General features: G+C 40.4%; 1 protein-coding gene across 2 annotated transcripts in view; it reads right to left on the bottom strand.

Moving 5' to 3' along the window:
- Positions 1–5643: 5643 nt before the first annotated feature.
- def6 (DEF6 guanine nucleotide exchange factor) overlaps positions 5644–26226 on the bottom strand; it is a 74143-nt gene continuing 53560 nt past the window's right edge. The window contains exons 4-12 of one of the 2 annotated variants that reach the window (XR_506279.3): positions 22570–22797; positions 21129–21275; positions 15653–15761; positions 14951–15249; positions 12461–12627; positions 10000–10198; positions 7918–8008; positions 6816–7430; positions 5644–6226 (exon numbers count right to left, since the gene is read on the bottom strand). Coding sequence is in view for 1 of the 2 variants with exons in the window: in XM_003220383.4 (XP_003220431.1) it covers positions 7225–7430; positions 7918–8008; positions 10000–10198; positions 12461–12627; positions 14951–15249; positions 15653–15761; positions 21129–21275; positions 22570–22797 (1446 nt within the window). In the remaining variant the exon portion in view is untranslated. Of the gene's footprint in view, positions 7431–7917; positions 8009–9999; positions 10199–12460; positions 12628–14950; positions 15250–15652; positions 15762–21128; positions 21276–22569; positions 22798–26226 lie in introns of both variants that reach the window. The other variant, XM_003220383.4, reaches the window with a different exon arrangement.

The raw sequence follows: 26226 nt of genomic DNA, 5'->3' as shown, positions 1-26226 counted from the left end.
ATTGAGAACTTATTAATCTTTGGCCATGAGTGCAAGCAGAATCTCAACATGCCAGCATATAGCCCCCTGTTCTTATATCACATAGAGCAGGAGTTTTTGATCTGTGGTCTATGGATCTAGTCAGCTTCAGAAGGTCCATGAACTAGTTGCACACACGCATGCACACACTTCAGTTTCAGTTACTTTGAAGATTATATACAAGCACAAGGAAGTGTTTGACCAAAGAAGGGATGAGAAGCACTACTGCAGGAAGAGAACCAACACCCTAAAATGATCACAAAGCCTTAGCTCAACTTTGAGTCTCGAAGGAAAACTGGTTTCTACTCCTTTAGCTGCCACTCAGAAAAACAAAACAAAACAGGAAAATGATTTGACAAGCATTTTTTTAAAAAACAAAACAAAAACAAACCAAAAGCACATATTGATGAGTAATTCACTATTCTATCATGTCCAAAATTTGGCGAGTCATTGCCTCAGATAGCACTACATAAAGAAATCTGTAACCAAAATCACACTAATTTTAATGTTCTGGATTCTGAGCATTACCTAGCCTTTCCTGGCTCAAATTACATGATATTTTAACTGAATTTATGAAGAGGCTGAAAGGATGGTGCCTTTTAGTCTTCAATCTTGCAGTGGTTCTCAACCTTTGGTCCTCCAGTTGTTTTGGACTTTAACTCCCAGAAATTCCAGCCATCTCACCAGCTGTTAGGAATTGTGGGAGGATCACAGTTGTAATGCATCATAGCTTTAAACTTTAGGAGAAAAACCTTCAGCATTAATTAACTTGCAGAAATCAATACATGACTACCAACAATTTACATTTGTGTTTATATATTTAGTTTGCAAAAATATGTACACTGAACTGTGGTGGATACTAAGACACAGCTATTAGTCATGTTATGCAGTCTTTGACATTTATGACTAGATATGATTATACATGTCAGAAGCACGCACTTCTTAATATATTTATTAATTTCCATAAATATTTGAAGTCTTATGTCTTATCTGCTAGTGAGCATTTGCAAGGTGCAGTGGCAATCACCAAGGCACAAAATATTTTAGTTGACTTGCATTTGTGGCTTTTTTTCTTTTACTTATTTATTGGGGATGAAATCTTGAAAATGAGAGTGGCAGGATAAGATGGTAACATATATAGTAACATTTTAGCTGCTAGATAGATTTTTTTCCTCTCAAAATCAAAGTAATGTTGTACATATTACTTTATATTCTAAATATTAATCTCAAAAGATGGTCAGGTTATCTGAGCATGTCTTCATGCTCATTTTGGTCTGCTTGAATTTTTTATTATACACTATCCTGCAAATCTGAAGGCAGTATTATCAAACAATCAGCTGCAGCCAGCTGAGACCAATCACTCTGACCAAGAGGTCATGAGTTCGAGGCCAGCTCGGAGCCTGCGTTTGTCTTTGTCTTTGTTCTATGTCAAGGCATTGAATGTTTGCCTTATATGTGTAATGTGATCCGCCCTGAGCCCCCTTGGGGTGAGAAGAGCGGAATATAAATACTGTAAATAAATAAATAAATAAATAAATAAATAAATACTACCCTATGCTTAAGGGAAAAGCTTCACATATGGAATGGGATCCAATTAGCTGCATGTTCTTAATTGAGGCAAATGATATTGGATGGCCTAAACAAAATTCAGCTCTTAATAATCCAACTGACATGTCTACAAAAGATTTTGAATTGTATGTAATTTTGGAGATTATTGCATCAGATTCAGGAGCAGTAGTGAGAAACAGGCATGCATTGTTAGAGGAGTCTGGCTGTCTCATTAATTGTGAACAGACCTAACACTGTGGCTTTGCCTGAAGTAACACCTGATGGGTGAGCTCAGGGACCTAATAGAATATATAGGTGTTTCTTAATGAGTCTAGACTTTGAAATATAACTCAAGAAAGGTGGGGCAGACAGATGTTAAAACAGTTTGCAGTCTCAGGAGGAGGGTGTGATTGAGACATGTAAAGATTTTGAACTGGAGTTGGCTGTCCTCCAGGGATACAACTGTTTAATAATCTGAACCAGAATTAGAAATTTGGTTTCAAAAAGCTCTGCTTTTGTAAATAGTCATATATTTCAAAAATATTTTACATTCATGTCCTATCCAACATTTAAAATTGTCATTGCATCTTTTGGATTTTCTTTTGGTTCTAGAAAATGATGAAAACTCAATGAAATACATAAGCAAATTAAAATTCTCTCTCTGAATCATGCTCCCTGCTCATTCACCTTATCACCATAGTCTCTGCCTGGTGCCTCTACCCTCTGTAATCAGGTGGTGGAAAGTATAGAATCGACCACAAGGGTCATCCAGTTTGAAGAGACCACAAGGGCCACTCAGTTCAACCCACTGCTGTGCAGAAACACCCAATTGAAGCACTCCTGACAGATGGCCATCCAGTCTCTGCTGCAGAAAGAGAGTCCACCACACTCCGAGGCAGCATATTCCACTGCAGAACAGCTCTTACCGTCAGCAAGTTCTTCATGTTTAAGTAGAATGTTCTCCTTGCAGTTTGAATCCATGTCTTCATGTCCTAGTTTCTGTAGCAGCAGAAAACTTTCCTCAATTGGATCTCCTTTCAAATATTTAAACATGGCTATTATGTCCACTGTCAGCCTTTTCTCGAAACTAAACGTATCGAGTAAGAATTTTACCTTGGTTACTTGTGACAACCATGATTCTCTCTCTGGAAAGCTTACCCGGGATCCACAATTCTCTTTTTTTTTTTCAACCCAGGCATACTTTTAAAAACTTCTAGGCATTAAAAGAGTAAATTAAATTTGATTTTACTTGTGGGAAAGTGTTGGCCAATACCTCAGCTTTACATTGTGACTTACCAACCTAGCACAATTTGACTTCTATATTATTTGACTCCAATAATTGTCTGTCTTTCCCCTCCCTGCTGAGGGAGCACAAGCATTGTGGATTGTAGAAAAGTTGAAACAAATTTAGAAAGCACTCTCTATTTTTTCCAGTTATCCTTTCTGTAGGGAAGGAATCGGAATAATCAGTGGTCTCATCTCACCAGTTGGGTCAGGTGATGTTATAATAAATATATACCATACACCTAGAAAAAAGGTTCACGGGTACCTTAAACACTAACAGATTGATTGTGGCAGACTTGGATTGGAACTCATTTCATCTATTGCATTCCACAATGCATCTACAATGAACAGGCACTTTACATAATTCGGAGTGGCTGTTACCTTGAAAATCATACAATGAAATAAATCAGTCTCTAAAGGTTACAAGATGTCTGCCTTTGATACTGCAGTTCAGTTGCCCTATTTCAGCCAGTATTCGTTCTCATAACTGCATCATATTGGGGATCTGATTGCTCTCTCTCCCAAACACCCAGTTGATTGCTTCATTGTGCAAACCTTTCCCTTCCAATACCTTTTCCATGTATTTTGTTTTGAAGAATATGTTTTGCATTCTGTAGGACTGAAGCACACCTTGACCTGGAGAGTTTAAAAACAAAAATGCAGGGAAACTAGAGTAATTGTCCCATTTCCCATCTAATATGTATTGATTTGCTTTAGTATTTTGAATCTCTGAAGATAGTTTTGAAAAGGATAGGTATGGCTGAAAAAACATTTCAGCAATCAACTGGGTAAATGGTTATAGAACAAGTAGCTCTGTGGTTTTTCAGCAGAAAATGTCATCAGCAGAAATCTGTAGCTAGTGCTGATGCAAGGAGTTTCTTCTCCAATCAACATTAGTAGAACCAGAAATTATGAGAAAGGATGCAGCTTTGCTTAGGGTTATTTCAGCTGAGGTTTTAGAAGTTCCACTTTCTCTGAGAACACAAAGTAGAAAGGAAGACATGTTCAACTTCATTTCCTGAGGAGGGAAAAAGTCTGAAAAAAATTCAAAGTCACATGACTTATGGTGATCCCATGAATTTTGTAGGGTTTTTTTTACGCAAGGAATAGTTTTGCCAGTTCTTGCTTCTGAAATGTAGCTTGTGGTATTCATTGGTATTCACTGTGATCTCTGACTCTACCTAGATTCCAAAATCAGATGGGATCTGGCTCCTTTGAGGTATTTAGGACAGTTGTCTCTTCTTTAAACTGAATTTTTATTAGAACCAGAGATTGTTTTTCAGGAGCTGAATGTCACGTCAGATCTCTTTGTTGTTAGCTGCCATCAATACAACTTCAATGTATGGCGACACCACAAATGAGAGGCCACCACCACCACCCCCTCATTCACTCTATCATCATCAGCCTTACTCAGGTCTTGAAGACTCTGGGATGTAGCTTCCATGATTCTATCAATCAGTAATGCAGTCTTTTTTATCTACTGCTTTCTGCCTTAACAAGCATTACTGTTGTTTCTAGTGAGTCGTTTCTTTTCATGATATGGTCATAGAATTATAGAGTTAGAGGAAACCTCAAGCGCCACCCAGTCCAAAAAACAACAGTCTCAATTTAGTCATCTTCGCTTGATTCATTCTAGGACCCACTTATCGGTATTTTTTAGTAGTTCACAATGTCCATAGAAATCTTTTCCCGCACCACATTTCAAATGAGTTGCATTATCTTCTTATTACGTTTTACAAATGTATCTAGAGATGGGAATTATGGCATGGGCAATCCTCACTTTGCTATTCCATGATTTTTACACTTCAGGTCTTATCTAGTTCCTTCAAAACTGCCTTTCCAAGTCTTCTTCTGGCTTCTTGAATGCAATATCCATTCTGATTAATGATAGAGCCAAGGTATGGAAAATCTTGAACTATTTAATTGTCTTCATCATCTACTTTAAAGTGATTTAAGTAATCTATGGTCATTATTGTTTTCTTAATGCATTTCCTTCCTTGATTTCACCAGTAATAATTTCAAATATTTTCTATTTTCTGCTAATAGTGTGGTGTCATCTGCGTATCTTAAATTGTTGATTTCCTTCTTCCAGTTTTCGCATCTCCATCTTCCATATGAACATATGATATGTTCAGAGAACAAGTTAAACAGATACGGTGATTAAATGCCTGGCCCTCTTTTCAATTGGAAGCCATTTCTATCCTAAGCGTAGCCTCTTGTCCTGAATACAGGTTACACATCAGGACAAACAAATGTTGTGGCACATCCATTTCTTTAAGAGCAATCCATAGTTTTTCATTATATACACACAAAAGCTTTGCAACAATCTATAAAACACATGCTGATTTTCTTTTAAAATTCTTAGTGTGCTCCACAATCCAACATATATTTGCAATATGATCCCTAATGTTTCTTTCTTCATTAATGAATGCAAAGGTCATGTGGTTATTGCAAACCCTGGTACGCCCTTTCCTGGCATCGGAAATTTATATGAACAATTTCTAATCTGTAGCTCATTGTTTTGTTTTCCATATTTGTTGATAGGTTTTAATTACAACTAAATTAGATTCTGTATCTGCAGATTGAAGCTGCTCTATTGGTATGCCATCTGTTCCCAATGATTTATTTCTCCCAAGTGCTCTCAGTCAGATCTGTAATTGTTTACAATTTGGATGTAATCCCACTACAATTCCTGGTCAAACAGGTTTTCTGGGCTTTTTTAGTGCTTCAAAGCCCTGTAAAGCCTGTTTGATATTCACAGTAGTGTCAGAAAAGAATGAGCCTACACACAAGTAACAACAGCTCTCTGATATCACTTTGTTTTTATCTTCCAGAATCCTAGGACACTTTCTAAATGAAAAACTTCTTGTGCTACCAGTCAAAATACATGTGCAGTTATTCCATCTTTTCTCTTCAGTGGATTATTGTTACACAAATATTTTGGACTGCAAACAAAAAAAAACAATGTGTGGATCCACCCACACTAAAATTCCATGAATGAGACACACTGATTCCATGATAAAAGGCTTGTCTAAGAAGCATCCTTAGACTTCAGTCATAAGCACACTTACAATGCTCAGATCCTTGCAATTTAATTAAAGCTGCTGTAATTTTGCATCATAATATGGAATCCTTTTTCCTTCCCTCACACGCTCTTGCCTATTATGCCTTCCTTCTCCTTGTTCACTTTGTTGTTTTAATTTCATTCCTGCTCCTGTCTTTGAAGAGATTCCACGTACAGTGTTTTTTCTATGAAACTCTTCTTAGGGTAATGTTTGTACACCTCTGACCCCATCAAAGTCACAATGCTCATAGCCCATCTCCAAAAGGTTATGCCGACTCCTCTAAGCACACTCTCTTCTAAGTATTTTGGCTCCTAAAATAAAAATAAAAATACACATATGGTAATATACAGGACATATCCACAAAGTCTTCTAATGAAAAATAAAAAGGTTCAATTTAAAATGCATATTATATGCTACCTAGCCACTTAGTACAGCCAACTAAGTATCCATCCTTCTACAGCCTCTTATTTTAAGCTTCCAGTCTCAAAAAAGTTTAGAAAAGTTTGCAGAGCTTGGAAAAGTTATTTTTGGTCACAACAATTCCAAGATACTGGCTGGGAATTTGAGGACTTATTGCTGAGAAAAGTAACTTTTCAATGTCCTCAAATTTTATGTCAGACACAAAATATTTTCTGAATCCGGTATAAACGTTCAATCTTGGATATCTTCTATTCAGCAGTCTTTTTTCCTTTTGTTCAAGGAAAAAAAGATCAATTAAAGCTCTATGGCAGAAAAATCACAATATTGACCCCAAAAGGACAGGATCCAGTCTTTTTATATCTCAAAGCTATATATATATATATATATATATATATATATATATATATATATATATATATAGGTATATTTTACAATTTATAAAGACAAACAGGCATCTTGACATATTGCAGCAGTGGTTACCAGCAACAGCAGCTGTTAGGAATTCCTCATGTAAATAATAGCACAGTGTGGTACAGTCAATGTGATCAGGACGTTTCTCCATGTGCCAAACCAGACTGAGTATGCCAAAGGAGAGCTGTAATCCAATCGTTCTGTATGAATGAGGTATGGATTTTTTAAAAAGGAATGCTCCATTTTGTCCATATATATCAGATGTACGTCTAGTACACTATAAGCAAGTTGTCCGTGTTGGTCTTGACTCGAAAGAGCAGAATCATCACTGCAATCCCTGTATTGTCTTTCCTATGTAGTCTTTTCATCTGTCCAGTTTTCAAATCTGTATGCACTATAGTTATTGCTAAGCTGTTATGATGTTTACTACTTGGTCTCTACATTTAAACAAGTAGGCTTTCCTCTGTCCTGTTGCTAATCAGAGGGTTTCTGAGGTGGGATTTTCCTCTTCAGGGACTGGCAGCTGTTTTTCAGTCTCTCCATTTATATTTGCCTTCCCCTCATTTTTTATAGCATCAGATTTCTTTTCCAAATTCTGTTTCAGTTTGAGAGAGGAATCTCTCCTGGAAAGAAGTGCAGGACTAAAGCCAGAGAACCCTCCAGTGGTCACTGTAGTACGCTTCTCTAGAAATAAATAAAAGTACAGAGCAGAACAATTATTTTAAAAATGAAAGTCCTTTACAAATATTTGGAACACCTTTGTGATGCATGCCCTAATTACCATAACTACAACTATTATTTCCCTATGTGTACACATATGTATATTCTACCATTATATTCTGCCTAGTAATAATAGCACAGAACACAAACCATCACGTTGGAATGTCTTAATCAGTCCAATTCAACAAGGACATTTGTATTTGTATAAGAAGACAAAAGATCTTAAAAACAATGGTGGTCATAAACCCTGGAGGGGTCTGAACTCTGTGCTTACTTAGCAAGAAGATCAAAAGAACCATAACTATTTCTATAACATCAGATTATTCACTAGTAGGCAAATAGCTACCAGATACAACGTGTTTAGTTTGCAAGTTTGAAACCATGAAACAAATAACTAGCTATGATCATTTTATATTTAGCTGTATATATTTATTTCAAATTTGCCATTTACCTCCTGGTGTAATTGGATGCATTAGTCGATTCATCTGCACATTCCAGTGCTTTACATTGGTACTGGCTTGTTGGAGTTTCCGCTGGGCCAACTGCAATAGAACAGGAAAAGAGTACTATACGAATAAATAATAACTCTGCTTGACAAGTATAATAGCACATTCAAGCATCTAAAAGGCATTACATTCATTTAATACATGAGTAACAATGGACGATAAACCCTGAACCAACTGCCAACTATAGTCATGGTGTCTACTGAACAGAGATTAATTTTCTGTACTGTACCGTTTAGGAGGCATCTTAAAATCAATAGCAAGACTGCAGTGTTTACTAAAAACACTATTTTTAGTCAAAAAAAATAACCCAAAAACTGTGAGCCAATATGAATACTATACTTTAACGCCCAATGAAAAGGAGTGTAGAGTGAAGGTACAGTACTGAGAAGAGTGGTGAATGGTGAGAGTTTAGTTCATTTTCAGAAAACTTAAATGCACCAACTCCCTCTACTCTCTCTGAAATGGTGCTGCTTATAGCTTTTTTGAATACCTGGGTGGGAAAATGGCAGTGGTAACTGCCATGGGCTTCTAGCCCCCTGAGGAAGCACTGGCACTTTCTCCTCTTCACGCAATGACCCTCAACTTATCCACAAGTCATATCAAAATCTATAATTTCCTCCCCAAAAGCTGCCCTCGCCTTATACATGAAGTCAACTTATGCATGAGTATATATGGTAACAAAAGTACTCAGTTTTAAAATACTGGTGAGAAATGTATCTTGATTAATCAGTCAGCAAACTGAAGAATTGCTAAACACAAGAGATAGAAATGCGAGTGGACAGCAGATAAAACAATGCATCATTTTAAGAAAATGTCTATGTGACAAGTGTACGTCATCTAAAAATCAAGGAAGTGGGGATTTTTTTTACTCTGATCCAAGTATAGTTGATTAAATAAATGAATTCTCTCTCTCTCTCTCTCTCTCTCCTAATTTTTTTGGGCACAGATTTCTGACTAAAATTCCAGATAGCTCTCTTTAAATGTACACTAGTGTCAAAGTTACAAAATTTCAGAATGACACCTCATTTCAATAATCTTTTGTAAAAGATCACTAACTGTACTGCTTAACATTTCAACATGAATTATACCACAATAAGGTACTTGAGCAGTTTTGAAGATGGTACTACAGATGTGGATTTCTTTACTTGGAGTATTTTTAAAAAGTTAGCTTCTTGTAGAGCATTTGCATTAGACTGAAACAGTGAGGAACCGAGTTTCTTCAAGCTCCTTTGAGCCCTCAATAAAAACTTGTGGACAGAATTGCACCATCCACACAAGCAATTACACTGTTTGCTAGGATATCATAGCTTCAGGAATGCTTCTGAAGCAGCATTCGAGACATCATGTCCCCTTGTAGCACCATCCGAGACACTGCTCAGATTGCAACAATATCTATGGACCCATCTCTCTATGGCATAATTACTATCTGCTAGTGGGTTTCTTTGGTTTGAATTGCCCTGGTTAATCTGATGATGAATGCATTAAGCAGAAGAATGAGGATTTTGCTTTGGGTACAAGGTTACGTGAGATGGCCTTTGGACCCCTTTAACACCATGATAAAGACCAACAAGAGCAAGATTGGTGAGATGACAAAGTTAACAAAGTTCCTCTGCTTTACTTCAACAGAAAATTTGCCACCAGTGGCAGAAATACCATGGAATGAATAGGAAGGCATTCCTACACTACAAAAATATGAGCACTTTGATATGTTCCAACAATGTTTTATCGAAACCTAACAATATGGATGTGAAATGAAACAGCCTAATCAGGTAAACCTTGCATAAGTAAATAAAAGCATTCCAAGTCTTCTAGAAGTTATCTGAAAGCTTGCTATTCATGCATGCTAAGATTAGCAACTGGGATATTGACCAGAATTATTTTTAGGCATGCGCCTCAATTTTGTTTATCCAGCATTGGGCAAGAAAAACTAACAGAGGATAAATGGCTGGTTTCTATGGGGACAATGGCCCTTGAGTAAATTGTTCCCTGAGAAAACGTGAAGAGGAGACACCTTCACTACCACTCACCATAACATCCTGGTCCATCCTCTCTCTGTTAAATCTCACTTCTTCTAACTGCTGTTGGGCATCTTCCAGAAATTTGCTCTTGTTTTCCATCTCTTGCTTGAGGACCAGCTTTTCATGCTGAGTCTTGATGATGTATTCCTCTTGCTCTTCCTTTAACTTCATTAGTTGCTTCAATTTTTCCTCCTCTTCAGCCAGCAGCCTAGCAAAATTTCACTGGAGTTAGTGACACTTGGCAACATGAGCCATTTTATTACAGGTCAATCCCAGGATATATAAACAATCATTGTTGCTATGAATAAAAATAATAGGCTCTACTTGTAATAAAAGCAGACCATTGCCTCCATTCTAAAAATCTGTTTTCTGCAGAGATAGGAGGGAGTTTGTGAATGAATATTTTATCATGGGTTAAATCTCTGCAAAGCCATTACTTTACTAACCCTTTCTCATTTACTTCCAGTTTTTATCCATTGCTAAATCTTGTTTGCTTTTGCCTGTGTAACGTTGGTAAGTATGCTCGTTCTTCTCTATACCCTATTCCAGGAGAAGGCCTAGTCATCTCTCATCTTGGCTATGCTCTTCACTCTCATTTTTAGTTTTTCTCACTTTAGCTACCTTCACCTCTGTCCATGAAAGTTTCTTTCAATTATATCATTCATTTGTGTGTGTGCCTTCAAGTTGCTTGTTGACCTATGGCAACCTCATGAATTTCACAGGGTTTTTACATCCAAGGAAAACCAAATAGCATACCATTAAAAGCCCGTTGGTCAATTTCTAAATGCCTTAATAGAAAAGTCTTCACTTCCTGATGCAAGGAGAATAAGAAGAGAGCCACCACAGCTTCCCTAGAAGCTGCCATTGCAAATGCCCTCTTGTTCTCACCAAACGTGCTTGAGAAGGTAATGATACACAGAAAAAGACCTCACTTGACCTTCTAACTTTTAATGTTCTTCCTTAACACCTCTGCTGACTTCCTGTGTTTTCCAAGACCCACAAAAACTGTCCCACTTGCACCTTAACTCTCCACTTCTATATTGATAATAATACACCAAGGATGATCCTGAGTTTAATACAGATTGAGCATCCCATATCAGAATTCCAAAATATGAAGTATTTCACCATTATCCACATGGGTAACTGCGATAGTGACAGTGCTTTCTGATGGTTCAATGTACACAAAGTTTGTTTCATGTACATTAAAAATATATTGTATAAACTTACATTCAGGCTATGTGTACAAAGTTATATACATCATACTTTATTTTCATGTTTAGATTTGGGTCTCCTTAATATCTCATTATATATGTATGCGCATATACAGGTATTTTAAAAAAACCACTCAGAAATTCAGAATACTTCTGGTTCAAAGCATTTTGGATAAGGGATCTTCAACCTGTACTTTATTATATCTTTCCACTTGAGGATCTTGTCTAGTTCCTTTACAACAGTGGTTCCCAACCTTTGGGCCTCCAGGTGTTTTGGAATTCAGCTCCCACACTTCCTAAAAGCTGGTAAGCTGTCTGGAATTTCTGGGACTTGAAGTCCAAAACACCTGGAGGCCGCAAGGTTGGGGACCACTGCTTTATAGCTATCATTCCAAATCTTGACTAATTCCAAATCTTCTGATTTGACTACAGTCTCCTTCTGATTTATTTCTGAGCCAAGTTAAAGAAAAACTATAACTATTTTAATGTCTTTGTAATCTTTCTGAAAGTGGCATGAATCATGTGTGGTCAATATTTTTGTTTTCTCAATGCTCAACTGTGCATTTTTCACATTATTCCTTGATTTTTCTTACCATTCCTTGGTGTGTATGAATATCTCCTGAAAATTCCCCTTTTCTATAAAACCTTTGACACAATCCCTAAAGTTTTCTTTCCCCACTTTAACTAAGCCTCAGTGTAACTGAAGTATTCACATTCCTTCACTAACTCTGCCCCTATTTCAATTTCTTCTTCTACTTTTTCTAAGTAATTATATTTAGATTGAGAACTTCTTGATCTAGGAACCTTTCCTCTTGAACTTGGTACACGTGCATCCATGTTGATGTCAATAATATGAAACAGGCTAAAAGCAATAGCTCTGAGTAGGAAAAGCAATGGAAGGAAGATGTTTGTGATAATTCTGGCACAGGTTCTGGTTCCTAAATGTTAATCTAAACAAAGAAATCAAGTTGAAGGAAGGTGAGCTATTTTTGGACAAATGTCACTTGTAAATAGTCATCCAAATATATATAATAATGACCTAGAAAGTCACAGGCACCGTCAACACAAATTTTGTAAAGAGCGATGTCAAAGTCTTGGCCACTGGAGCGTTTATAGCACTTCCCAGCAAGAGAGATGGTAAGGAATCTGACAAATCATGAGGAATCTGACAACTGCCCCACTCTGCCCTTCTTTTCAGCTACAGCAGTTGTGATATGGTATTGTTTCAAGAGGAAAAGAAAGTTGGGCACTCTGCATACCTGGCCTGTGCATATCTTAGAGCTTCTTCATCCTGACGAGCTCTAACCTCCTGGTGCAGTGCATCTTGAAGTTGCTGTTGCATCTCTTCCAGTTCTATAATGCGCTTACGCTGACGTTCTGCTTCTGCCTCCTTCAAAACCATCTCAGCCTGCATGGAAGCACGAGCCTACAGGCAAGAATAGAAAATGCCATTGGCATGCAGAGTGCACAGAAGTCAACAGCAGAGGGCAGTGGTAGTTAGTTAAATGAAGCCTATCTCAGAATTGTCTGAGCCATTAGCTCAATATTGTCACTTTCAATAAAGAGTAACTGATTATTATTATGACAAAGAAAAATGTACACTATATGGTACTCACACTCTGAATTTTTGGGAGGAGTGGGGCAAAAAACATTGGACCATTTTAAACTGAGGGTTTCCAATCTCTAACTATAAAAGTTTCACTATGATTGTTTCTGTGCCTAAAATGATGTTGCAAAGTGCATTACCATGGAGCGTTAGATGGCACAATATATGCCCTGAAATAAGGCCATTCCTTTTGAACCGAGTTTTAATTGCACATAATTCTTTTTAAAGCAAAGGCATGCAAGCATAATGTATCCTGAATTGCCCAGAAAACCCCCTTCCTTCCTACATACATTCATACATGTGATAATAGCCTTCCTGTACAGGTTCATGAATCCTGTTTTTCAAAACTCTACTTATAGCAGTCTCTAATAGCTGGCTGCGCTTACAACTGTGAGACAGCTAGAAGTTTAAAAAATAGTCAAGCTGAGAAAAAAGTGCTAACAATAGCAAGAATAGAACTACAACAGCATGAGACTCAACACTGCATCATAACAAACTTTCTGATTTTGTTGCCTTGATGTAGGAGTGAAATAACTCTGCTTTGCTTCAGCAGTATAAGCACTATTCTTAAGTTGAGGGAAAACATACTGTCCATCACTTTATCTCAAGGGTGGGCCACATGACCTGCCAACAGTAACGTGATGGCCCACCTCTCCACTGGTACTGTTTACTACCACCATCAAAATTAAGCAACAATTCAATGGTTGAAAGTATATCACAGGGGTCCCCAAACCTTTTAAACAGGGGGCCAGTTTACAGTCCCTCAGACCGTTGGAAGGCCAGGCTATAGTTTAAAAAAAAAGCCTATGAACAAATTCCTATGCATATTGCACATATGTTATTTTGAAGTAAAAAAACAAAACGAGAACAAATATAGCCTCAATAATCATAATTATAAAAATAATCATAACCATAATAAAAATAATAAAGAGGGTTGGAAGAGACCCCTTGGGCCATTTAGTCCAAACCCCTTCTGCCTTTGTGCACCAAAAGCACTAGCAAAGCATCCCTTAATAATTAATTATTAATTAAGTAATAATTAAAATACTATTATAAACAAGCAAAGTTTTGGAAGACGTGCACTGGGAGAGAGAGGAGGTGGGAAAGGCACGCACCTTTCCCTCCTCCTTCAGCCCATTAGCACCTTCCTCAGTGGCAGCGGGAAAGGTGCAAGCGGGGTGAAGGAGGAGGGAAAGGTGTGTGCCTTTCTCTCCTCCTCCTCACGGCATGCGCCTTCCTTGGCAGAGAAGGAGGGAGCCGCCGCTGCGGGGGCCAGATAAATGGCCGCATGTGGCCCCGGGGCCGTAGTTTGGGACCCCTGGTATATCATACTGGAAAGATGAAGGCCTAAATGTCCTCTTCCATTTCTGAAGTGACAGGAAAGGAAAAAAAGTGGGAAAGGATTACAATTTCAGCTGCATGCATTGGGGTGTAGCTGATCGCAACATGTGGGAGGAACAGTGAATGTGGGTATTGCATGTTATACCCAACACCCTGCTTTCTGGGGCAGTTCTACACAGACACTTTAATCCAGAATGAAGCTGGATTAAAAGGAACCAGTTTTGCTGCCGAGCAATTAGACTGACAGGTCTAGAACTGGTTTAAACCAGGAAGGTGATTATATTGAACATGGAACCTGGCCTCAACTTGCTTTTTGCCCATTTCCAAGGGAGATGTGCATCTGTGCACCATAGGAATACAAGGTGGAACAAAGAGGAAGCGACAATTAGCAGCAGAGGTACTCAATTACCCCTTCCAGGGGCCAATTAGCCCCTCACTGCTCAGCCATGCTCTTGGAATGTTTTTGGCAGCACCCTTTTGGGATATTTTATTGTGCTTCAATAGGAACCAGTCTACAATGCACTCTGCATTTTGCAGAGCTGGAATATAAAGGTATCCGCTACAACACATTTCTGACAGAACTTGTTTTTGGGATTTTTTAAAGCATGCATTGCTGGTCGGATTCTTGTGGACACCCCCCCTCGAGCCTACTTTGAACTGCATTATAGTGTCTGTGTAGACCTGCCTTGGATTTCAAGCACATGTATTTTGGCTAAACCAGGATGCCAATGTCTGACATCCCTAGGATTTGTCGCATTTTCTCTTATTCTGGACTCTCAGTTTCTGTCTTGCTTGAACGCACCTGTTCTGCTTCCCGCAATTGTATCTCCAACATCTTCTGCATTTCTTCATGTTGCTGCTGGCGCCGCTGCTCTTCTTCCTGGAGCAAAAGCTCTGCTTGCCGTTGAGCTTCCTTCAACAGCTCCAGCTCCTGCAGCTTGCGTTCCTTCTCTTCCTGCAGCTGCTTGAGGCGCTGCAATTCTTCCTCCTTAGCGGCCTTCTTGCGCTCTCGCTGCTCACGTTGTTCTCGTCTTTTCTGCTTTAAATCCTTGTGCAGAGACTTCTTGCCCTCAGCCTGAAGACGAATTGCCATCTGAATGGCTACCAAGGAAAAAAGCGACATAAATGTCTGAAAAGACTGTACATATGTCAAATAAAACCATTCTAATTCACTCAGACTTCTAATTCACTTCTACAATAATTTACTCAAATTGTAATTCACTGAATACTAAATGAAATTTGAAATACACTATTTCAGTACCTTTGTGGTCCAGATTTTTGGGACTATTGCTTTCTTGGCCTGCTCAATGCTAAATTAAAGTATTCAAATCACATAGTCAGTCCATAAATAAAAGTCAATTACAGAGCAGAGAGGCTTCTGTTATTGACTTTGCTGTCTTCAATTTAACCTTTTATTTCACACAATCTCCCAAATGGTAGGTAATAAACTTGTCTTTCAAAGATCAGCAATTCAAAGGTACTACAGTAATCCCAGAATACTCACCAAGCGTCCATTCTTGCCTTTGCCTGGTGTCCGAGGCACTCATTTCATACGTCCGTAAAGCTGTTTTCACACAGAACATACACCGTTTTCCATCTTTGTCAGGTAAAATCTTTAAGTCAGGAAAGAAGAAATGTGGTTATAATCCCCCTCTGCTATAACTCAAAGCAATGTAACATACAAGATGTATTGCCACCAACCTAAAATGACGATAATCTCTACAGGCTCCCCAATCTTTAACAGTTTTCCCATAGGGGTTATAAGTAATAAGGGATAAGGCCTCTTGACTTGTAGCATGTACTCTACAAGGGGACAACTAAGGGATTGTTCATATAACCATGAAGATGACTGAAAATGATCAGATACATGTGAAGAAGGGCTTTTATAGGAAAAGCCTGCTCATCACAATAATGAAATATGAGGTGGAGGATAACAGATAAATACATAGAATCATAGAATCATAGAATAGTAGAGTTGGAAGAGACCTCATGGGCCATCCAGTCCAACCCCCTGCCAAGAAGCAGGAAATCACATTCAGAGCACCCCCGACAGATGGCCATCCAGCCTCTGTTTAAAAGCCTCCAAAGAAGGAGCCTCCACCACAGTCCGGGGGAGAGAGTTCCACTGCCGAACAGCCCTCACTGTGAGGAAGTTCTTCCTAATGTTCAGGTGGAATCTCCTTTCCTGTAGTTTGAAGCCATTGTTCCGTGTCCTAGTCTGCAGGGCAGCAGAAAACAAACTTGCTCCCTCCTCCCTATGAGTTCCCCTCACATATTTGTACATGGCTATCATGTCTCCTCTCAGCCTTCTCTTCTGCAGGCTAAACATGCCCAGTTCTTTAAGCCTCTCCTCATAGGGCTTGTTCTCCAGACCTTTGATCATTTTAGTCGCCCTCCTCTGGACGCTTTCCAGCTTGTCAACATCTCCCTTCAACTGTGGTGCCCAGAATTGGACACAGTATTCCAGGTGTGGTCTGACCAAGGCAGAATAGAGGGATAGCATGACTTCCCTGGATCTAGACGCTATTCCCCTATTGATGCAGGCCAGAATCCCGCTGGCTTTCTTAGCAGCCGCATCACATTGCTGGCTCATGTTTAACTTGTTGTCCACAAGGACTCCAAGATCTTTTTCACATGTACTGCTGTCTAGCCAGGTGTCCCCCATTCTGTATATTTGCATTCCATTTTTTCTGCCGAAGTGAAGTATCCTGCATTTGTCCCTGTTGAACTTCATTTTGTTAGTTTCGGCCCATCTCTCTAGTCTGTCAAGATCATTTTGAATTCTGCTCCTTTCTTCTGGAGTGTTAGCTATGCCTCCCAGTTTGGTGTCATCTACAAACTTGATGATCGTGCCTTCTAACCCTTCGTCTAAGTCGTTAATAAAGATGTTGAACAGAACCGGGCCCAGGACGGAGCCCTGCGGCACTCCACTCGTGACTTCTTTCCAAGATGAGGACGACGCATTGGTGAGCACCCTTTGGGTTCATTCGCTTAGCCAATTACAGATCCACCTAACTGTAGTTTTGTCTAGCCCACATTTTACTAGTTTGTTTGCCAGAAGGTCGTGGGGGACTTTGTCGAAGGCCTTACTGAAATCCAGGTACGCAACATCCACAGCATTCCCTGTATCGACCCAACTCGTAACTCTGTTGAAAAAAGAGATCAGATTAGTCTGGCATGACTTGTTTTTGGTAAATCCGTGTTGACTATTAGCAATGACTGCATCTGTTTCTAAGTGTTTGCAGACCACTTCCTTAATGATCTTTTCCAGAATCTTGCCTGGTATCGATGTGAGGCTGACCGGACGGTAATTGTTTGGGTCGTTCTTTTTTCCCTTCTTGAAGATAGGGACCACATTCGCCCTCCTCCAATCTGCTGGGACTTCTCCCGTTCTCCAAGAACTCTCGAAGATAATTGCTAGTGGTTCTGAAATAACTTCCGCTAGTTCCTTCAGTACTCTTGGATGTAGTTGATCTGGCCCTGGCGACTTGAATTCATTTAGAGCGGCCAGGTGTTCCTGGACAACTTGTTTCCCTATTTGGGGTTGGATTTCCCCAAATCCTTCGTCCATTTCATGTTGCTGAGGTTGAAAATGGCTTTCTTTTTGTGAGAAGACCGAGGCAAAGAAGGCATTAAGCAGTTCTGCCTTTTCCCTGTCCCCTGTCGCCATCACCCCATCTTCTCCTCGCAGAGGCCCTATTGCCTCCTTTTTCTTCCTTTTTCTACCAACGTAAGCAAAAAAGCCTTTTTTGTTGTTTTTTATGTCCCTGGCAAGCCTGAGCTCATTTTGTGCTTTAGCCTTGCGAACCTTTTCCCTACAGGAGTTGGCTATACGTTTGAATTCTTCTTTGGTGATTTCTCCCCTTTTCCACTTCTTGTGCATGTCACTTTTGAGTTTTAGCTCAGTTAGAAGTTCTTTGGACATCCATTCTGGCTTCTTCGCACGTGCCATATTTTTTTTCTTTGTTGGCACTGTTTGCATTTGCGCCTTGAGTATTTCACTTTTAAAAAACTCCCATCCATCGTTAACTCCCTTGTCTTTTAATATTGGCGTCCATGGAATGCCGCTCAGTATTTCCTTCATTTTTTGGAAGTCAGCTCTCTTAAAGTCCAGAATGCGTGTTTGACTTGTCTTAGTTTCAGCCTTCCATTGTATCACAAACTGCAGGAGCACATGGACACTTGCCCCTAAGGATCCGACGACTTCTACTGTATTGATCAGGTCTTCCACATTTGTTAAGATTAGATCAAGAGTTGCTGATCCCCTTGTTGCCTCCTCTACCTTCTGGACCATAAAATTGTCTGCAAGGCAAGTGAGGAATTTGTTGGACTTAGTGCTCTTGGCCGAGTTTGTTTTCCAGCAGATATCAGGATAGTTGAAGTCACCCATGACTACTACATCTCTTCTTTGTGCCTGTTTGGTCAGCTGTTGACAAAAGGCTTAATCAACTTCTATATCCTGGTTCGGAGGTCTGTAGTAGACACCCACGACGAGATCTTTTTGAGTCCTGGTTCCCTTGTTCTTATCCAGATGCTTTCAAGCTGGTTTCCCAGATTACAGTCTTGCATTTCTTCTGCAACGTAACTGTTTTTGACATATAAAGCTACTCCCCCTCCTCTCCCCTTTGTTCTATTTCTGTGAAAGAGGTAATAGCCCTCAATGGCTACATTCCAGTGATGGGAGTCATCCCACCAGGTTTCAGTGATGCCTATGACGTCGTACGTGTGGTGCTGTGCTAAAAGTTGGAGTTCGTCTTGCTTATTTCCCATGCTCTGTGCATTAGTGTAAAGACATGTAAGCCCCTGTGACCTCCCCTTGAGCTGTTTATTTGGGATTATTGTGCTCTCGGTAATTGGTCCTTGCTGTGTTTGTGCAGCCCCCCATTTAGCCTTTTGGCAGTTCCCTGTGGTCGTGGGTAATATAGTGTTTGCCAGGCTGTTGTTCTCCTCCCCCAGTGGATCTAGTTTAAAGTGCGCCTGATGAAGTTTGTGAGTCTGTGTGCAAAAAGATGTTTTCCTACTTGTGTGAGATGCACCCCATCACTTGCCAGTAGGCCATCCTCCTGGAAGAGTAGACCATGGTCAAGGAAGCCAAAATGCTCCTCTTGACACCATTTTCTGAGCCAGTTATTGACCTGTACTATTTTTCCGGCCCTTGTAGAGCCGTGTCCTACAATGGGGAGGGGGGATGAAAAGATCACCTGTACAGTACACAGTTTTAGCTTACTTCCGAGGGCTCGAAAAGTAAGGGCTCGAGGGCTCGAATACACTTAACACTTTTTAATAACTGTCAGGACCCAGGCTGCAGAGCACCAATAACCATGCGCAGAGACCAGAATCTATCTAATATCTTTATTAAAGGAATATATAAAGTCAATAAAAACAAGTGAAGAATATAGTTCAGAAGTAGACCTTTCAGGAAAGGTCAAAAATAGTCCAGGAAAACAATGTCCAATATGTGATATTAGAGTCCAAAGTTGTAATCCCAAAACCGAACCACACACTTTGCCAAGCAAAGTGTGGGGAAATGACAGGGTCCTTAAGTCCAATGGAGCTTGACAACAAGGCTGGAAGCAAACTAGATTCTTGGCAAACAAGGCTTGATACGTGGCTACAAAAGACAAGAAGCAAGAACAGGGTCCGTGGCGAGGTCCGTGGAACAAGGAAAGCTTGATGCTAGAACAAGGTCCGTGAAACAAGGCTTGGAACTTGGTCCTGGAGGCAAGGGACTGGAGTAGCATAGTCCACACACGATCTCACTCCACAAGGTGACGAATTGACTCCGCAAGGATTTCTTTGCGGGTAAACACCTATATAGGATCTTGTTTTCCCGCCAAGGAACACTTTCTCTGGGGAACAAGAAACGAAACCCATACTGTGTCCAGATGCATGACTCCTTAAAGTTTCCCAAGGGAAACAGACTTAATCAGCTAATTGTCTGGCAGCTATCCTGGCGCTCCTGCGAGTCGCCTCCCGAGCGCCTCTATCTCGATTATAATAATCCCGGCGAGAAAATGGGGGAGATTTCTGCTCAAGGCTTGTTTGGCTGACTTCCTGTGGACAAACATCTTGCAGGTGCAAGGGCTCCAATTCTGGCTGAAACGGTTGGAAACCCAAGTTTTCCTCTTCCCTATCCCACTCCCACACAGCATCTTTACCTCATAGGGCCTAGAACCCATGTTAGTTGGTAAGTAGAGAATCTGACTCTTCCAATGCAGAACCAATTGCAAATGCAACACAAATGCAAGCCTCAGGGGTTATCGTCATAAGCTTGTTCTGTTTATGTTAGAAGTTGATCACAACAGAAAGGTCTGGGGGCCAATTCCCCTTCAAAAATCTAGAATTAGCCAGAACATCCCATTTTGGTTTGGGAAAATTGATAGCTTTTGATGTTAAGTGGTGAAGGGGGGAATGGACAATGACTTATTTAAACATTGGTCTCGAGAGCTTCCAAGAGAGGCTATCCAGAAAAAGGACAGTGTGGATAGGTCAAGAACTGCAAAAAACAGCCTACCACTGACTTATGTAAAATCACTCCAGAGAAAATGACAGGTGTCAATACAAGCTTTCTAGTCTCTCTCTCTCCAGGTGGTGGATGTTTTTATTCATTGAGCTTCTCTCCTCCCATTTTTAGTATGACAAATTAGTAAATCACTTCCACTCATCATATTGCCTACTGTTATCCAAAATCATATGCATGTGGGTTTTTTTACTCACAACTTAAAATGTAACAAATGGATGGGACAATGAAAGTAGTGGGACACTCCTCATGTGTTGTATGGTAAATCTCACAAATTAAAAGGCCAATGAAAATCCACATTGTCTTGATTTGGCTGAGTATCCAAGTAGTATCCATTACTTATGGGTAAAAACAAGCAATTCATATACTGTATAAATATTCACCAGTTCTTAAATACACTTAAAAAGTCAGTAAAACTAAGCTTAAGGTTCTTATTTTGTACCACGGTATGTCAGATTACCTCCACACAGGAATTTCTGTCCAGAGAAATGCTCCCCTTCTTCTCCTTCCGTTCCTCACTCATGTAGTAAGAGAGATCACTGGGCTTCAGGGTGAACCATCGTTCTGACCAGTTCCTCCTCAGGTGACCTTTCTTCCACAGATAGCCCTGCTCCCAAACCATGAGGGAGGTGAGGGAGAAAGTAATGAAAAGGAAAGGAAAGTAATACCAAAGCCCTTAGCACCTAACAAAGATTTATATGTCAAAAGAATCTTAAGTGTGCCAGCAGCATTAGCATGAATAAGAAAACTTGTGTGGCTTGTGAATCTCAGGGATGCTGACTTGTTTTTCTTCCTCTTTGTGTAATTCGGTTAAGCAGAAAAGCCTATTTCCTCAGTGGTATTATTTTCATGATGTACTGAAGTTCAGGATTTTTTCCCTGAAAGTGAGGGAAGTTGTAGCTGTCAGACATGCTGATCTGGCATGCTTACAAGCCACAAGATCACTGTGATTCCTGCTGGTCTTATCAAGAGTAAGCAATATGAGCAAGATTCTAGAACAAAGCTTATCAAGTTAAATCCAAAGTAGTTAGTGACCACCAACTATCTCTTGGTACACAGAACTCAGTAGGAAATGCAATAAGCATGCAAACTTCAAAGGTGATTGCCACAGACTCTTTTTCACATGTAGCTGCCATTCCAGACATCAGTATAGATACTCTGGCATTGCCAAACCTAGCTACTGTTTTTTTTTTTATTATTATTATTGGCCTGCTCTTCCCTGACTTGGGTGCCATGAATTAGTCAACAGTGTGTCATTCTTTTTGAAAGGCAGAATGCAGCAGACATAATCCCAATCAAACTAATCAGGATTTCACCCAAAGGAAGCTGCTTCTGTAGTTATTTCAAAAATACGCATTATTTGCAGTTTTTCTAGGTCAGTGATTATCAAAAATTTCTATCTTCAAGTCAGAGATGGAAATCAGCCCTCCCCCATCACAAAATGATGACAGATGGAACAGGAGTTTGTCACTACCACATACCAGTTGCTGATATGATTTTACACTTATATCTCATCCCTCTTCAAAAATTGTTGAATTCTTTGCTATAGTCATTTCCTTGCATTCATTTCATTTATTTATTACACATCTAGCTTGCATTTCCTTTAATAAACTCAAGGTGGCATGCATGGGTCTCCTTTTTCCTACTGTATCCCCAGAATAACCCTGTGAGTTCAGTCAAGCTGAGAGTGTGTCAGTGACATGTGGAAAGAAAAGAACGGAAGACACAACAATCCATTGACATGTTTTCACACGGGCCGTAAGACTAAAACCCATTGAAAAGTGAATAGACTCCCCCTGGATTCCCCAGGACATAATTTGAGAATCACTAAACGAAGCCTTCAAAATAACTAAGCAAAGCATTTCCATTCCCAGCAGTAGGAGAGGGTTGGTTTTTTTTACCTGTTTCAACACATCCCCAATGATCTCCTGGTAGACTTCTTCAATGGCCATACTGATGGCCTCACGCTCTATTCCCCGTAGGAACCGGCCTGAATTTACCAGATCAAGGAATTGCCAAACCGTCAAACCACTTTGCTGTTGGGTCTCTTGAGAAAGGTAGTCATCCAGCTCTCCGCTGTTGAACTCAATACTCATGGCTGTGCAGATCTTTTTCAAGAGATATTCCACCTGAAAGAAATAAAGGGAGCTAGTAAATAGACTATCAAATGTGCCTGGTGGCATGGTTCAGCAAATTGCAAGGCTCTAAAGCCCAAGCATGCCTTCACTGGACTGGGTCTCTTTAGATTCCCCCCCCCCCCCCCAGATTCATCAGTCAGCTGTGGTGGAATACATATAGGGAGACACTGCAGCAGCAACAATAAATCTAATACTCATCACAATGTCTCCGAGATCCACTGCTGCCAGCCAGGAAGACCCAAGACATTTTGTTGCCTGAAGCAGAATAATGAATAGCATCTTCTTCATCTCACCACTCGAGTCATGTGTGCATAATACTCAAAGTCAGCTGAGTAATTTTGGCATCTGAGACCACATGCACTTTTTCACATTCTGAGAAATTCACATTCTTTTATGACACTCAAAATCTGTTGGCCTATTGTGTTGCACATTGAAAGTGGCCATCTGTCAGGAGTGCTTTGATTGTGTTTTCCTGCATGGAAAGGGGTTGGACTGGATGGCCCTTGTGGTCTCTTCCAACTCTATGATTCTATGCAAAGGAGGGCTGGGAGGAGGACAGTTTGCTCAGCAAAGCGGGGATGAGAGGGAGACCCCAAGAATCCAGCAACAGCGTGGTGACAACACCACATGATGTTGCCCAGGTCCTTCTTAGTCCTGGAGTAAGGCCTTCTGCCAAAAGTTAAATGCAAACTGATGCTGAACTCCAAGCAGTGGTTTAGTAAGAAAGGCTGCTCAATTTTTTTTCAAGGCTCTGAAGAACAGGAAATGTCTTGGTGAGGAAGAGGAAGTGTAGCTGTTGAGTATATGTGCATGCAATGCTTTTTTCTCTGAACTGAAAGGGAGGAGCGTTAAGCAAGACCAGCTAACGGCAGCATACAAGGAACAGCGTTCAAGTGTTAGCTGATGTGTGTGAGACGTGGGTATGACCAAACCTGCACAGTGTACGTCTTTCTGTTTAGGTCTTCAATGACATTTGGACCAATGTGAATGTGGCTTCAGTCTCAATCTAAAAATTTACAAACCACCTGACTGGGATTTCTCATCTACCAGGAAACAAAGGAAACCTCCCTCTTTCCAACATGCCTTACGGATTTTAGAGATTATTCTTGTTATTAGCAATTTTGCTTGACTTAGTAGCATTCCTTGGTTATAATTAACCCTTTGTATCCATTTCAGATGACCATTTTCTTTTTAAAATTTTCAACAAAAAACACAACTTTATCAAATTGCTCAGTAACTAGATATCAAGCATACACTCTTAATGTAGCATAAGCAATAACAACAATATCAGCAACTCTAAATAATTTCAGTAGATGTTGTTTATTACTTGGTTGTATGACAAGCAACGACTGGTGTAATTCCCTCTCTTAGATAACTTTTAAAGATACAGGAGGTCTCTCCAGTTTTCGCTCTGGCAATCCTACTTTGGGGAGAATCTTTTGGGATCCAAGCCTACTGCCAGTCAAGACTCAGTCAAGCCCACCCCTTTTCTCCTTGTTTTCTACCTCTCTTTTGCTTTCCCTCCCTCCCTCTCTCCTACACCCCCATCTTCTTCTCCACCCCATACCCATGAGAGCTGGTGGGGAAGGAAGAAAGGGTTCCTAAAGAGTCCTGAACTGATCATTAGAATAAAGCTTTTGAAATTAGATCAAGAGCTACAAATTGCCCTGCCTCTGCAGTATACTAAAACAGGGACTTTTTGTTTATTTCTTTATTGTTTTGTTTTGTTTTTTCATAATTAGCATAGATGGAAGCCTCTTGCTTCCTAGGTCCTAGACACTGTTCCACATCCTTTCCAAGCTGACTGGTTTACTTGCTCACTTGCTTCTAGATGGTAAACATATGTTCATCCATGCATGCAGACCAAAGGCTAGGCAATTGTGGGATTGATGGACCCATCACTTTCCTTAGATATATATAGGCTTTTTAAATCTGCACATACCTAATGTGGAAGTGATTGGGGCAGACGTCCAGAGGCCTCAACCCACCAAGGGGAGGCAAAACACTTGAAAATGTGTTTAAATGGCTAGTAGTACATCCTCCCTGAGAGGTTTAAAAATGCTACTAGATATTGTGGGGAAACTATTTTTCATCTGTCCCAAATTTGGGGGACAGGATTCAGAGATGTGACATGAATGCAAACCAGCGTGTCCCCACAATTCCTGGCAATTACCTGCCGCAACATAGTGTGATGACTCATGGGCCATGTAGTCCCGTTCCTAGTGCTGTTGTGACAGATGAAGAGGAAAACTTGGGTTTTCCACCATTTCAGCCAGAAAGGGAACTTTCCCAGCCAGAATTGGAGCCCTTGCACCTGCAGGAGGTTTGTCTTCCAGAAATCTGCCAAACAAGCCCTGAGTCAAAATCTCCCCCATTTTCTCGCCGTAATTATTATCAACAACAAAAAGGAGTTCAGCAGGCTAATCGCAGAAGCCTGAGAATCGCAGCAAAGCATTCAGATGATTAAGCCTGCTTCCATGAGAAATTTTAGGGAGTCATACATCTGGACACAGAGATTGACTTTCGTTTCTGGTTCCCCAGAGAAGTGTTCTTTGGTGGGAAAACGAGACCCTATTTAGGTTCCTTGCCCCTTTAGGAATCTTGCGGAGTCAATTCGTCAGCTACCGGAGTAGTGTGTGTGGACAGCGCTACTCCCGCTTCCAAGCCTTGTTCCTGTTTCCAAGCCTTGTTCCTGTTTCCAAGCCTCCGCTCCCAGCCTTGTTTACTCCCCGGATCTTGCCTTGCTTCCCGGACCTTGCCAAGAAATTACCACGGATCTTGTTCTTGCTCCTCGTTCCTTGTTGCCTTGTTTCAAGCCTTGTGTTCCAAGAATCAAGTTACTTCCTAGCCTCGCTCAAGTTTCATGGACTAAGGACCTTGTCATCTCCCCTCACTTTGCTTGGCAAAGTGAGTGTTTCGGTTATCGGATTACAACTTTGGACCTTAATATTTCATATTGGACATTGTTTCTTTGGACTAATTTTGACCTTCCCTGAAAGGTCTACTTCTGAACTATTTCCTACACTTGCTTTTATTAACTTTATATATTTCCTTAATAAAGATATTAGATAGATTCTGGCCTCTGTGTATGGTTATTGGTGCTCTGCAGCCTGGGTCGTGACAGTTTGACTCCGCCACCCTAAGCACCAATTAACCTAGGCCAGAATGTCTACCGGAGCCGGACCAGGGGGCCAGCCACTCAGCTACACCATCGACAAGGACGAAGTGGACCGCATCCGTGATAAGCTCAATGCGCAGGATGGTGAAATAAGGGGTTTGAAGGAGCGCGGTATCCGTCTCCCGGCCATGGCGTTGCCAACCAAGTTTTCTGGAGAAGCTTCTAAGGTTCATGTTTTCCGTCGCCAATGCCAGGCTTATCTAGAGGCCCGTGCTGCCGAGTTTCCCCAAGAAGACATCAAG

This window comes from Anolis carolinensis, chromosome 4 (assembly GCF_035594765.1).
Source record: "Anolis carolinensis isolate JA03-04 chromosome 4, rAnoCar3.1.pri, whole genome shotgun sequence".
Lineage (NCBI taxonomy): Eukaryota > Metazoa > Chordata > Lepidosauria > Squamata > Dactyloidae > Anolis > Anolis carolinensis.
Note: the sequence above shows the minus strand (reverse complement) of the source record. Positions and strands in the feature narration are given on the sequence as shown.